This window comes from Crocuta crocuta, unplaced genomic scaffold (assembly GCF_008692635.1).
Source record: "Crocuta crocuta isolate KB4526 unplaced genomic scaffold, BGI_CrCroc_1.0 scaffold162, whole genome shotgun sequence".
Taxonomy (NCBI): domain Eukaryota; kingdom Metazoa; phylum Chordata; class Mammalia; order Carnivora; family Hyaenidae; genus Crocuta; species Crocuta crocuta.
In genome coordinates, this window is record NW_027529433.1 from 5,280,129 (window position 1) to 5,292,854 (window position 12,726).

At 36.4% G+C, this 12,726-nt stretch overlaps 1 protein-coding gene across 2 annotated transcripts in view; it reads left to right on the forward strand.

Moving 5' to 3' along the window:
• Positions 1–12,726, forward strand: part of WDR41 (WD repeat domain 41) — a 171,809-nt gene that overhangs the window by 26,265 nt on the left and 132,818 nt on the right. For both annotated transcript variants that reach the window (XM_077759903.1, XM_077759904.1), the window contains exon 3: positions 8,344–8,411. In XM_077759903.1, coding sequence (XP_077616029.1) covers positions 8,344–8,411 — 68 coding nt within the window. The remainder of the gene's footprint in view (positions 1–8,343; positions 8,412–12,726) is intronic.

Below are 12,726 nucleotides of genomic sequence, written 5' to 3' on the forward strand. Positions count from 1 at the left end.
GGAAACAAGGGTCTTGAACAGAAAGGTAATAAAAGCAAATCATGCTGGTAACTGTTATTGAAGTCCTGTATTTTTCTATACTTGGGCAGCTTTAAGATGTGAAAAATAATGCACATAAAATTATAAAAATATTGAGGCAACTTTCCCCCATATTTATGAAGATTCTTTCTTATAGCTGAACTTGATTTTATTGGTCATGCATTCTATACCTGTGACGAATCTTTTCTATTTTCTATTTGATCTAATTTAGTACACAAATTCAGATAACTTTAATATATTTATGGCAAATACAACACAAAGATCTTAAATTTCAAATAAACTTTATTAGCACTCAATAAGACCTCATCTGAATTTTATTTTTCAATATTCAGATAACTACTTTCAGTAATCAAAAACCTCTCAAATTAAAAAAAAATTTTTTTGCCCTGCAAAAAGCTTCAAGGAGAATCCCCCTCCCCCATTTTATCATCTTACACCTTTCTTACCATGCCAAGCACTACAGAACCATAGGAAAATGACTCTCTTTTCTAATTCTCCGAGGAATAATGATATAAATGCATTTATAAAGTTTATGTTCTTGCCAGTTTGAACCTCTGATGTTGTCTTTTAAATTAAGATGAAAGTAACACATTTTTCCACATAATGCAGACTGCATTCAAGTAATTAATGGTTAATTAAAATCAGGTTTCTTTTGTCTGTAGGTCAGACACTGAGGGGCTACGCTGTGTTACCATAGAAAGGGGTAGATTAGGCTGTTTGGCTTCTAGAAGAAGGATTTTTGGCCCTCTTAGTCTTAAATAAAATCTTAGCCAAGGAATCTTGCAGCTTTAAAGGAGAAACGGTTACTTGTGTCACAGAAATTGTGTTTTGCTGCCCAGGAATGTTACTTGCTTGACAGATGGTGTGTACTGTTAGAATTTCAAAAAATCATTGGCATTTTAATAATGGGTGCTAACATGTAGTATATTTATTTATAGTCAGTGACTTCATTTGTGTGAAGAGTCCTTCATATACATACACATATGGTTTATTTTGAGATCACCCCCTCTCCTCCACGTTTTTTATTTTTGAACTTCAGTTCAAGTCGAGTATAGATTAATTTTAAAAATCTAGATTTAAGCATATTAATAGTATATTAGTAGTAGATGGATCTAGAGGGTATAATGCTAAGTGAAATAAGTCAGAGGAAAACAAATACCATATGATTTCACTCAGGTGGAATTTAGGAAACAAAACAAATAAACAAAGAGAAAAAAGAGAAAAACCAAAAATAGACTGTTAAATACAGAGAACAAATTGGTGGTTGCCAGAGGAGATAGGTGGAGGGATGGGTGAAATAAGGTGAAGGAGATTATGCATATGCTTATCATGATGAGCATGGAGTAATATATAGAATTGCTGAATCACTGTACTGTACACCTGAAACTAATATAACACTATACATTAATTTTACTGGAATTAAAAAATAATATGTAGTAATAAAAGATCCTGTTCTGATTTCCCATTTGAATGTCAAACTAGCAGAAGTATAAGTACTTGTGAGAACTGATATAATAGACCATGGGTGAGATAGAATGAGCATTACATTGGGAACTGGATCTATATTCTCCTTATTGCTGTGTCAGTTAAGACCTGTAACTTCTCTGGTTTTGGTAGACTAGGTGAGCTCTAAGTCTTTTCTAGCTTTAATATTCAGTGCATATAATACTTTTATAAAATAGCATCATACTATGCACTGATGAATAAACTTTGTGATTCAGATGATAGTCTACGTTTAGTATAAACATTTTTCTACATCCTTACTTATTTTTTACATCACTCATAGTGGACGTCATTTATAATGGCTGTAGCAAATCCATTATATAGATTGGTCATTCACAGCTATCACCATATCTTTCTTATAACGTTGTCTTAGTTTATTAATTGGTCTCACTTTGCTGCTCTTGTTCATTTATTGTCTATAATCTTCATGAGATAGTTTATTTTCCTTTTAATGGCTGTCAGATTCAACATTGTCCAAATCAAAACTCTCCAATCATCCATTCTTAAAATCCAAAATCATTACATGGCCTATAGAGCACTGTGTAATCTAGCACCTGCCTACCTCTAGGACCTTATTTCCATGGTCTATCTCACTTTCCGCTGTTCTCCAATTTTCTAGGCATGTCCAATCTCAGAGCCTTTGTTTTTGGTGTTTCCTCTACCTGGAACATTCCTCTCTCTGATACTTTCATAATTTGATCTTTTATTCCTTCAGATCTCTGCTTAACGGACACCTCCTCAGATAATTCTCTGGGTATCTTATCTAAAATAACATCCCTCCACCATTATCTATTCTTGTGCTGTTTTGTTTTTTTTTTCTCATAGCCCTCATTACTACCTGACATTATGTGATATATATCTTTTGAAAACTTTTCTGTTATCAATGTATAAATGTCCTGAGGGTAGAACTGCTTCTTTCCCCCCCCTGCATTGTTAAATCCCCAGCACAAAAAACTATGCTTACCTTATAGAAGACACATGAAAAATACTTGTTGAATGACTTGAGGCTTTGTTTACTATCTTTCTGTTACAGCTGTAGTTAGAATGAGAAAAGTTATTTTGTCAATTATCTTTGTTGGTAAAAACATCTTGATTAGCATCTACAGATGGAATGTGTGGCTCTGAGGAAATGGGTTGAAAGAAAAAGACAAAGACATAGATAAAGTAACTGAAAAAAAGTGAATAGTAATGTATGGGTAGAAGAAAGGAAAATGAAGAAGATAAGGGGATGAGTGTGGAGAGAGGATCATACTGTAAGGGAGAAGGCTAAAGCATGAGTGGTAGAAATGATGGAGATGTTCAATAGAACGAGGGTATTTCATATTTATATTTTAGTAATATGTCAATAAAAGCTTTCCTTCCCATTAACCCCTGAATCTCTCTAACACACAGCCACCTGATGTCATTGGCAGTTTTTTTATTGGGGTAAATCCAGAAAAGTTACGTCTCATGTTTGAGTTAAAACCCAGGTGGTGATAAAGGAACAGTTTGTACATGGAGAATGAGTATTGAATAGAAATCAGAATGAAGCCAGAAGTTAGAGAAAGGACATTGGTTTGCTCCCTGGAGGTAAGAAGGGGAATTGAGTAGATCGGATCTAGCTCTCAAGCTTAAGTTATACAAACGACACAGTGGTAAATATCTTTGTAGTTAGTTAGTTTCTAAAATGTTTATTTATTTTTGAGAGAGAGAGAGAGAAAAAGAGAGAGAGCGAGTGAGCACAAATGGGGGACGAGCAGAGAGAGAGAGAGGGAGACACAGAATCCGAAGCAGGCTCCAGGCTTTGAGCTGTCAGCACAGAGCCAGATCATGACCTGAGCTGAAGTTGGACGCTTAACCTGAGGCACCCAGGTGCCCCTGTGGTTAATTCTTTATACCATGACCATGATTTACTTAGGGTAAATTTCTAAAACTGGAATCACTGGATCAAAATGTGTTGGCTTTAAAAATTTTTTTTTAATTTTTAAATTTTTGTTTATTTTTTGCGAGAGAGTGAGCACGTGAACAGGGGAGGGGACAGAAGGAGAGAGAAAATGTCAAGCAGACTCCATGCTTAGCGTGAAGCCTGATGCAGGGCTCAATCTCATGACCCTGGTATCTTACTCTGAGCCCAAATCAAGAGTCAGATGCTCAACAAACTGAGCCATCAAGGCGCCCCCTTGCTTTTATGTGTGTGGGCATTTTTAAGGCTTTTGATATGTGATCATATTGCCTTCCAGAAAAATGGTACCAATGTAAAATCTAAGAGGTTTTATAAATGGAAAAATTATTGAAAGAAACCTCAAATTGCTTCTCGACCTTTTGGCTGAGATCAACTGTAAAAGAAACCTCAATATTATAGGCCTATTAGGCTGGCTTTCATAAAAAGATGAAACTAAGTGTTGGAGAGGGTGTGGAGTAATTGGAACGCTCACCTCTTATGGATAAGAATGTAAAATGGTGCAGCTGCTTTGGAAGATAGTTTGGCAGTTCATCAAAAAGCCAAACACAGAGTTACCATATGACCCCAGAAATCCCACTCTAAGTTATATGCCCAAGAGGGTAAGATAAAAACAAACATCCACATAAAAAATTAAACACACATGTTCATAACAGTATTATTTATAATAGCCAGAAAGTAGACACAAACCAAATGCGCCCATTATACATGAATGAGCCCTAAAAACATTACCCAAGTAAAAGAAACCAGTCACAAAAGCTTGCGTATTATATGATTACATTCAAGAAATGTCCAGAATAGGCATATCTTTAGAAACAGAAAGTAGATTGGTGGTTGCTTAGGGCTGGAGATGGGGATGATGAAGAGTGATAGCTAATGAGTATGGAGTTTCTTTACGGGGGATGAAAATGTTTTATTTTTTGTATTTAAAAAAATTTTTTAAACATTTATTTCTGAGAGAGAGAGAGAGAGAGAGACAGCGTGAGCAGGGGAGGGTCAGAGAGAGAGGGAGACACAGACTCTGAAACAGACTCCAGGCTCTGAGCTGGCTGTCAGCACAGAGCCCAACCCGGGGCTCAAACCCACGAACTGCGAGATCATGACTTGAGCCAGTCAAACGCTTAACCGACTGAGCCACCCAGGCACCCTGAAAACGTTTTAAAATTAGATTGTAGTGATGGTGTCGCAACTCTGTGAATATATGAAAAAATGATGACATGTACTTTATTTTTTAAATTTTTTAGTTTTGATATTTTTAATTTTTGTGTATAGTGAACATACAATATTATATGAGTTTCAGGTATACAACAGAGTGATTCAACAAGTTTTACAGACTATGCTATGTTCACCACAGGTGTAGCTACCGTTGGTCCCATGCATTTTTAAATTTCATTTACTATATTCCTTATGTTGTGCCTTTTATTCCTGTGACTTATTCATTCCATAACTAGAAGCCCACTCTCTCCCTCTATCCTTCACCCATTTTGCCCATTCTCACACCGTTTTCCTGTATGGCAACCATCAGTTTGTTCTCTGTATTTATAGGTCTGACTCTGCTTTTTATTTACTTATTTTAGATTCTGCTTTTTTTTTTGCTTTAATTTATAATTAGATATTAATATTGTTACCCTTGACTTTAATGTGAAAATACACCTAAAATGTATTTGAAAATATATATTTGAACAAATTTCTAAATTTCTTTGTCTTTTGTATAGTGTATCTTTTATAAAGAGACCATAATTTACTTTTTGGATAATTTTTTTCTTTCATTTTCTTTATGTTTCATCATGAGAAGTGTACTTTTTAATCCTAATCCCCTATTTCTCCAGCCCCCCAACCCTCTCCCCTATGGTAACCATCAATTTGTTCTCTGTGGTCTGTTTCTTGGTCTGCCTCTCTCTCTGTCTCTCTTTTTTTCCCTCTTCTGGTTTGTTTTGTTTATTAAATTCCACATATGAGTAAGAGATCGTATTGTATTTGACTTTCTTTAACTGACTTACTTCCCTTAGCATTATACTCGGTAGCTCCATCCATGTTGTTGCAAATGTCCAGATTTCATTCTTTTTTATGGCTGAATAATATTCCTGTGTTTGTGTGTGTGTGTGTGTGTGTGTGTGCGTGCGCGCGCATGCGCACATGTGTACATGAATGTGTATATCACATCTTCTTTATCCATTCATCAACCCCTGGACACTGGGCCGCTTCCATAGTTTGGGTGTTATAAGTAATACTGCAGTAAACATAGGGGTACATGCATGCCTTTGAATTTCACTCACTTATGAGTAAAATCATATGGTATTTTTCTTTTTCGGTCTGACTTATTTCACTTAGCATAATAACCCCTAGGTCCATCCATGTTGTCTCAAATGACACAATCTCATCCTTTTTTATGGTGTGTAATATTCCGTTGTGTGTGTGTTTGTGTGTGTCTGTTTACACCACATCTTCCTTATCCATTTGTCTATTGATGGACATTTAGGTCTCTTCCCTTCTTGACTATTATAAATAACACTGCAATAAACATACAGTGCATTATATCTTTTCAAATATGTGTTTTTGTTTTCTTTGTGTAAATACCCAATAGTGGATTCCTAGATCTTACGAGATTTCTATTTTTAATTTTGGGAGGAAGCCTCTATACTGTTTTTCATGTTGACTGTACCAGTTTACATTTTCACCAATAGCACACAAGGATTCCTTTTTCTCCACATCCTTGCTAACACTTTTATTTATTTCCATTTTGTTTTTGGTTATTCTAAAAGGTGTAAGGTGATATTTCATTGTGTGTTTTGATTTGTGTTTCCTTCATAATTAGTAATGTTGATCAGCTTTTCATGTGTCTGTTGGCTATCAGTGTCTTAGAAAAATGTCTTTTCAGGTCCTCTACCCATTTGAAAATCAGATTATTTGGTTATTTTATGTGCAGTTGTATAGTTCCTTTATGTAGTTTGGATATTAACTCCTTATCGGATACATCATTTGTAAATATATTCTCCAGTTCGGTAGGTTGCCTTTCTGTTTTGTTGATAATTTTCTTTGCTGTGTAGAACCTTTTCCTCCAGATGTAGTCCCAGTGGTTTAATTTTGCTTTTGTTTCCCTTGCCATAGGAGACATATCTAGAAAAATGTTCCTATGGCCAATGTCAAAGAATTTTCCCTCTTGTTCTCTTCTAGGATTTTTATGGTTTCAGGTCTCACATTTAGGTCTTTAATCTATTTTCAGTTTATTTTTGTGTATGGTGTTAACAGGGTCCAGTTTAATTCTTTTGCATGTAGCTGTTTGTTTCCCTATACCATTTGCTGAAGAGACTGTCTTTTTCCCAGTCTCTTGCTTTATATTTTATATATGTCTTTATACTCTTGTTTCCTTTGTCATAGATTAATTGACCATTTAATTTTGGGTTTATGTCTCTGTTTTCTATTCTGTTCCATTGTTCTATGTATCTGTTTTTGTGACAGTACCATAGTGTTTTAATTACTACATCTTTGTAACATATCTTGAAATCTGGAATTGTGATACCTCCAGCTTTGCTTTTCTTACTCAAGATTTCTTTGGTTATTTGGGGTCTTCAGTAGTTCCATACAAGTTTTAGGATTATTTGTTCTAGTTCTCTAGAACAAATGCAGTTGGCATTTTGATAGTGATTGCACTGAATCTGTAGATTGCTTTGGATAATGTGGGCATTTTAACAATATTCATTCTTCCAATCCGTGAGCATAGAATATCTTTCATCTGTTTATGTCATCTTCATTTTCTTTCATAAGTGCTTTATGTTTTCCAGAGTATAGGTCTTTGACCTCTTTGGTTACGTTTATTCTTAGGTATTTGATTCCTTGTGTTGTTATTTTAAGTGGTGTGTTTTTCTCAATTTCTCTTTCTGATACTTCATTATTACTGGATAGAAATGCTGCCAATTTCTGGCTATTAATTTTGTATCCTGTAACTTTACTGAAATCATTTTTTAAAAAATTTCAAGCAGTTCTTTGATGGGGTCTTTAGGATTTTCTATGTTTAGTGTCACGTTATCTGTAAATAGTGACAGTTTTACTTCTTCTTTACCAGTATGGAAGTATTTTCTTTCTTTCTTTTTCCTTTCCTTTCCTTTCTTTTCTTTCTTTTTCTTTCTCTTTTCTGTCTGGTTATTGCGGCTAGTACTTGGAGTGCTGTGTTGAATAATGGCGACAAGAGTGGCCATTATTGTCTTTTTCTTGACCTTAGAGGAGAAGCTTAATGATTTTCACCATTGGGTTTGATGTTAGCCCTGAGTATTTCATATATGGCCTTTAATTATGTTGAGGTATGTTCCCTTTAACTCCACTTTGTTGAGAGTTTTTATCATGAATGGATGTTGGGTCTTGTCAGATTCTTTTTCTGAATGTATTGAGATGACTGCATGATTTTTATCCTTAGTTTTGTTCATTTGGTATATCATATTGATTGATTTGTGAATAGTGAACCATCCTTGCATACCCAGAATAAATCCCATTTGATTGTGGTAAATGATCTTTTCATTTATTATTTAATTATTAAATGTTTATTTTATTTATTTTGAAAGAGAGAGCAAGCAAGCAAGCAGGGGAGGGGCGGAGACAGAGGAAGAGAGAGAATCCCAAGCAGTCTCTGAGTTATTCATGCAGATCCTTATGTGGGGCTTGAACTCACAAACTATACAATCATGACCTGAGCTGAAATCAAGAGTCAGATGCTTAACTGATGGAGCCACCTGGGTGCCCCTAAATGACCTTTTTTAAGTATATTGTTGATAAAGGGAGCTAAGATGATGGCATAGTAGGAAGACCCTAGGCTTATCTTGTCCGTCAAACACAACTAGATAACTATCAAATCATTCTCAATATCCCAGAAATCAACTTGAAGACTGACAGGACTAAGTCCACAACTAAAGGGAGAGAAGAAACCACATTGAAGAAGGTAGGAAGTGCGGAGATATGATTTTTGGGGAGAAACAAATAGCAGATTTTGTAGAGGGGAGGGTGCCCTGGTCGTGGAGAAAGGTGAAATAAAGAGAGGAGCACACTGGGAAATGCACAAGGAGAACATTTCCTCAAATCCTTTGCCTGGGAAAATGAGAGGGACTGCTTTTTGTGAGTTGTTGCAATTAGTGGGGTGTACAGACTGCAGTTTTAAAGATCTGTGGCTTGGCTGGGATAGAGCCCTGGGGGTGCTGCCCTGCTCCTAGAGAAGAGTCAGGCAAACACCCTGGGGGCAGATGGTATGGAAAGAGTGATCTGAAGAGTGCCTGGGGCACACAAAGGGATATTATTTGCTCTTCTTAGAGAACATCCCTGAGAGGTAGCATTCACAGAGATGTCTCTTCTGGGACAAAAGAGCTGGCTAGGTCTGTTTCCCTCAGCTGCCACTCAGCATAAATACTGAGCCAGCCTCTTTCAGCAGTGCAGTGCCAACACTGGATACCTAATCTTCTTACATCAGGTCCCACACCCCTACTCTGTTGGTGAACTGCCCTTCTCAGTTAAGTTTGCCTCAGTCCCAGTGCTGCAGGACCTTTCCCCAGAAGACCAGCAAAAACCCCTGCCCACACCATGTTTCCCAACCAGAGAGTTCTTCAGGGCTTCAGTTCTAGTGGAAGTAGTATCAGGTCTCATTTAACAAGCAGACCAGAGTATACCTACTTAAAACTTGCCCCATTCCTCTGCAAATGAGTGACCTGAAGAATAGAGCAGCTGAAACACAGCAGCACAGTGCACTCAGCACACAGCAGAGGCACTTTCCAAAATGCCAGGCCCTGGACCCTGTGTGACCTGTTCTTTGAAAAGCTATTATTCTCAGAAGCATAAAACAAGCATAATGGGCTTTTCTAACAAAGAGAAGAAGATAGAGACTTAGACAAAATGACAATACAGATGAATTCATCCCAAATGAAAGAACAAGATAAGCTCAGAGATCTAAGTGAAACAGATATAAGTAATGTGCCTGATGGAAAATTTAAAGCCACAATCATAATTATACTTGCTGGGTTTGAAAAAAGAATGGAAGACTTCAGGTAGGCCCTTACTACAGAGACAAAAGAATTAAAATACAGTCAGTCAAAAATGAAAAGGCAGTAACCAAAATTCAAAACAGGCTTGATGTGATAAAATAGGATGAAAGAAACAGAAGAGTAAATAAGTAATTTAGAAGATAAAATACTGGAAAATGATGAAGCTGAACAAAAGAGAGAAGAATTATGGAACATTAGAATAGACTTAGGGAACTCAGTAATTCCATCAAACATAACAACATTCATATTATAGGAGTCCCAGAAGATAGAAAAGAGGGTAGAAAATTTATTTGAGGAAATAATAGCTGAAAACTTCCCTGATCTGGGGAAGTAATCAGACATCCAGATCCAGGAGGCTCCTGTCAAAATCAACAAAGGCAGACCAACACCAAGACATACTGTAATTAAATTTGTAAAACAAAGTGATAAAGAAAAAAACTTAAAAGCAGCAAGACCAAAGAAGTCCCTAACTTAGAAGGGAAGACCCATAAGGCCAGCTACAGATCTGTCAATAGAAACGAGGCAAGTCAGAGAGGGGGTGGTATGATATATTCAGTGTGCTGAATGGGAAAAATCTGCAGCCATGAATACTCTATCAAGCAAGGCTACCATTCAGAATAGGAGGAGAGAGAGAGTTTGCCAAACAAACAAAAACTAAAGGTATTCGTGACCACTAAACCAGCCCTGCAAGAAATATTAAAGGAGACTCTTTGAGTGAAAAGGAAGTACCAAAAGTGACAAAGACAAGAAAGAGAAAAAAATCCCCAGAAACGATGACAAAACTAGTAATAAAATGGCAATATATACGAATCTATCAATATTTACTCTGAATGTAAGTGGACTAAATGTTCTACTCAAAAGGCATAGAATGACAGAATGGATAACAAAACAAGGCCCATTTATATGCTGCTATGTAAGAGACTCATTTTAGACATAAAGACACCTGCAGATTGAAAGTGAGGGGATGGAGAAACATTGATCATACACATGGACTTAAAGCCAGAGTAGCAGTACTTCTATATAACAAAATAAACTAAACCAAAGACTAACAAGAGATGAAGAAGGGCACTGTATCATAATAAAGGGGACAATCCAAAAAGAAAATAAAAAATTCTAAATACTTAAACACTGAACATGGGAATACCCAAATGTATAAAATAATTACCAACAAACTCATTGATAATACAATAATCATAGGGGACTTTAGTACCTCATTTACATCAACACACAGATCATCTAAACAGAAAATCAATAAGAAAATAATGATGCTGAATGACATACTGGACCAGATGGACCTAACAGATACATCCAGAACATTCCATCCTAAAGTAGCAGGATACACCTCTTTTCCAGTGCACATGCGACATTATTCAGATTAGATCACATGCTAGATCACAAATCAGGCAAGGAAAAAGTCAAACTTTTGTTCTTCACAGATGACATGATACTTTATGTACAAAACCTGAAAGACTCCACCATAAAATTGCTAGAACTGATACACTAATTCTGTAGAATTGTAACATATAAAATCAATGTGCAGAAATCTGTTGCATTTTTATACACCAATGATGAAGTGGCAGAAAGAGAAATCAAGGATTCAACCCCATTTACAACTGCACCAAAACCTGTAAGATAGCTAGAAATAAAGCTAACAAAGAGATAAAAGATCTGTACTCCCCAAACTGTAGAACACTTACGAAACAAACTGAAGAAGATACAAAGAAATGGAAAAACATTCCATGCCCATGCATTAGAAGAACAAATATTGTTAAAATGTCTTTACTATCCAAAACAGTCTGCACATTCAGTGCAATCGCAATCAAAATAATACCAGCATTGTTCACAGCGCTAGAACAAACAATTCTCAAATTTGTATAGAACCAGAAAAGACCCCCAAATAGCCAAGGTAATGTTGAAAAAGAAAAGTAAAGCAGGAGACATCACCATTCCAGACTTTAAGCTGTATTACAAAGTTATAATCATCAAGACAGTATGGTACTTGCACAAAACACAGACATACAAATCAATGGAACAGAACGAAGAACCCATAAATGGCCCCTGACTGTATGGTCAACTCATTTTTGATAAAGCAAAAAAGAACATCCGATGGAAAAAGTCTTGTTAACAAATGATGTTGGGAAAACTGGACAGTGACATGCAGAAGAATGAAAGTTAACCACTTTCTTACACCATACACAAAAATAAATTCAAAATGATGAACTAAATGTGAGACAAGAAACCATCAAAATCCTAGAGGAGAACATAGGCAGCAACATCTTTGACCTCTGTCAGAGCAACTTCTTACTAGACATGTCTCCAGAGGCAAGGGAGACAAAAGCAAAAATGAACTATTGGGATCTCTTCAAGGTCACTTCTGCACAGCGAAGGAAACAATCAGCAAAACTAAGAGGCTTCCTATGGAATGGGAGAAGATATTTGCAAAAGGCATATCGAATAAAGGGCTAGGATCCAAAATCTATAAAGAACTTACCAAACTCAACACCCAAAAAACAAATAATCCAGTTAAGAAATGGGCAGAAGACATGAATAGACATGTTTCCAAAGAAGACATCCAGATGGTTAATAGAAACGTGAACAGAGATGTTCAACATCACTCATAGTCAGGGAAATACAAATCAAAACCACAGTGAGATACCACCTCACACCAGTCAGAATGGCTAAAGTTAGCAACTCAGTAAATGACAGATGTTGGTGAGGATGCAGAGAAAGGGGAACTCTCTTGTACTGTTGGTGGGAATGCAAACTGGTGCATCCACTCTGGAAAATAGCGTGGGGGTTCCTCAGAAAGTTAAAGATAGAATGACCCTGTGACCCAGCAATTGCACTGCTAGGTATTAATCCAGAGGATACAAAAATACTGATGGGAAGGGGCACATGCACTCCAGTGTTTATAGCACCGCTATCAACAGTAGCCAAAGTATGGAAAGAGCCCAAATGTCCATCGACTGACGAATGGATAAAGAGGATGTGGTATATATATTCAGTGGAATATTACTTGGTGATCAAAGGGAACGAAATCGTGCCATTTGCAATGATAGAACTAGAATGCATTATGCTAAGTGAAATAGTCAGAGAAAGACAAATACCATGTGATTTCTCTCGTGGAATTCAATAAACAGATGAACAGAGTAGAAGGGAAGAAAAAATAAAATAAGATAAAAATAGGGAGGCAAACCATTAGAGACTTGTAACTATAGAAAATGA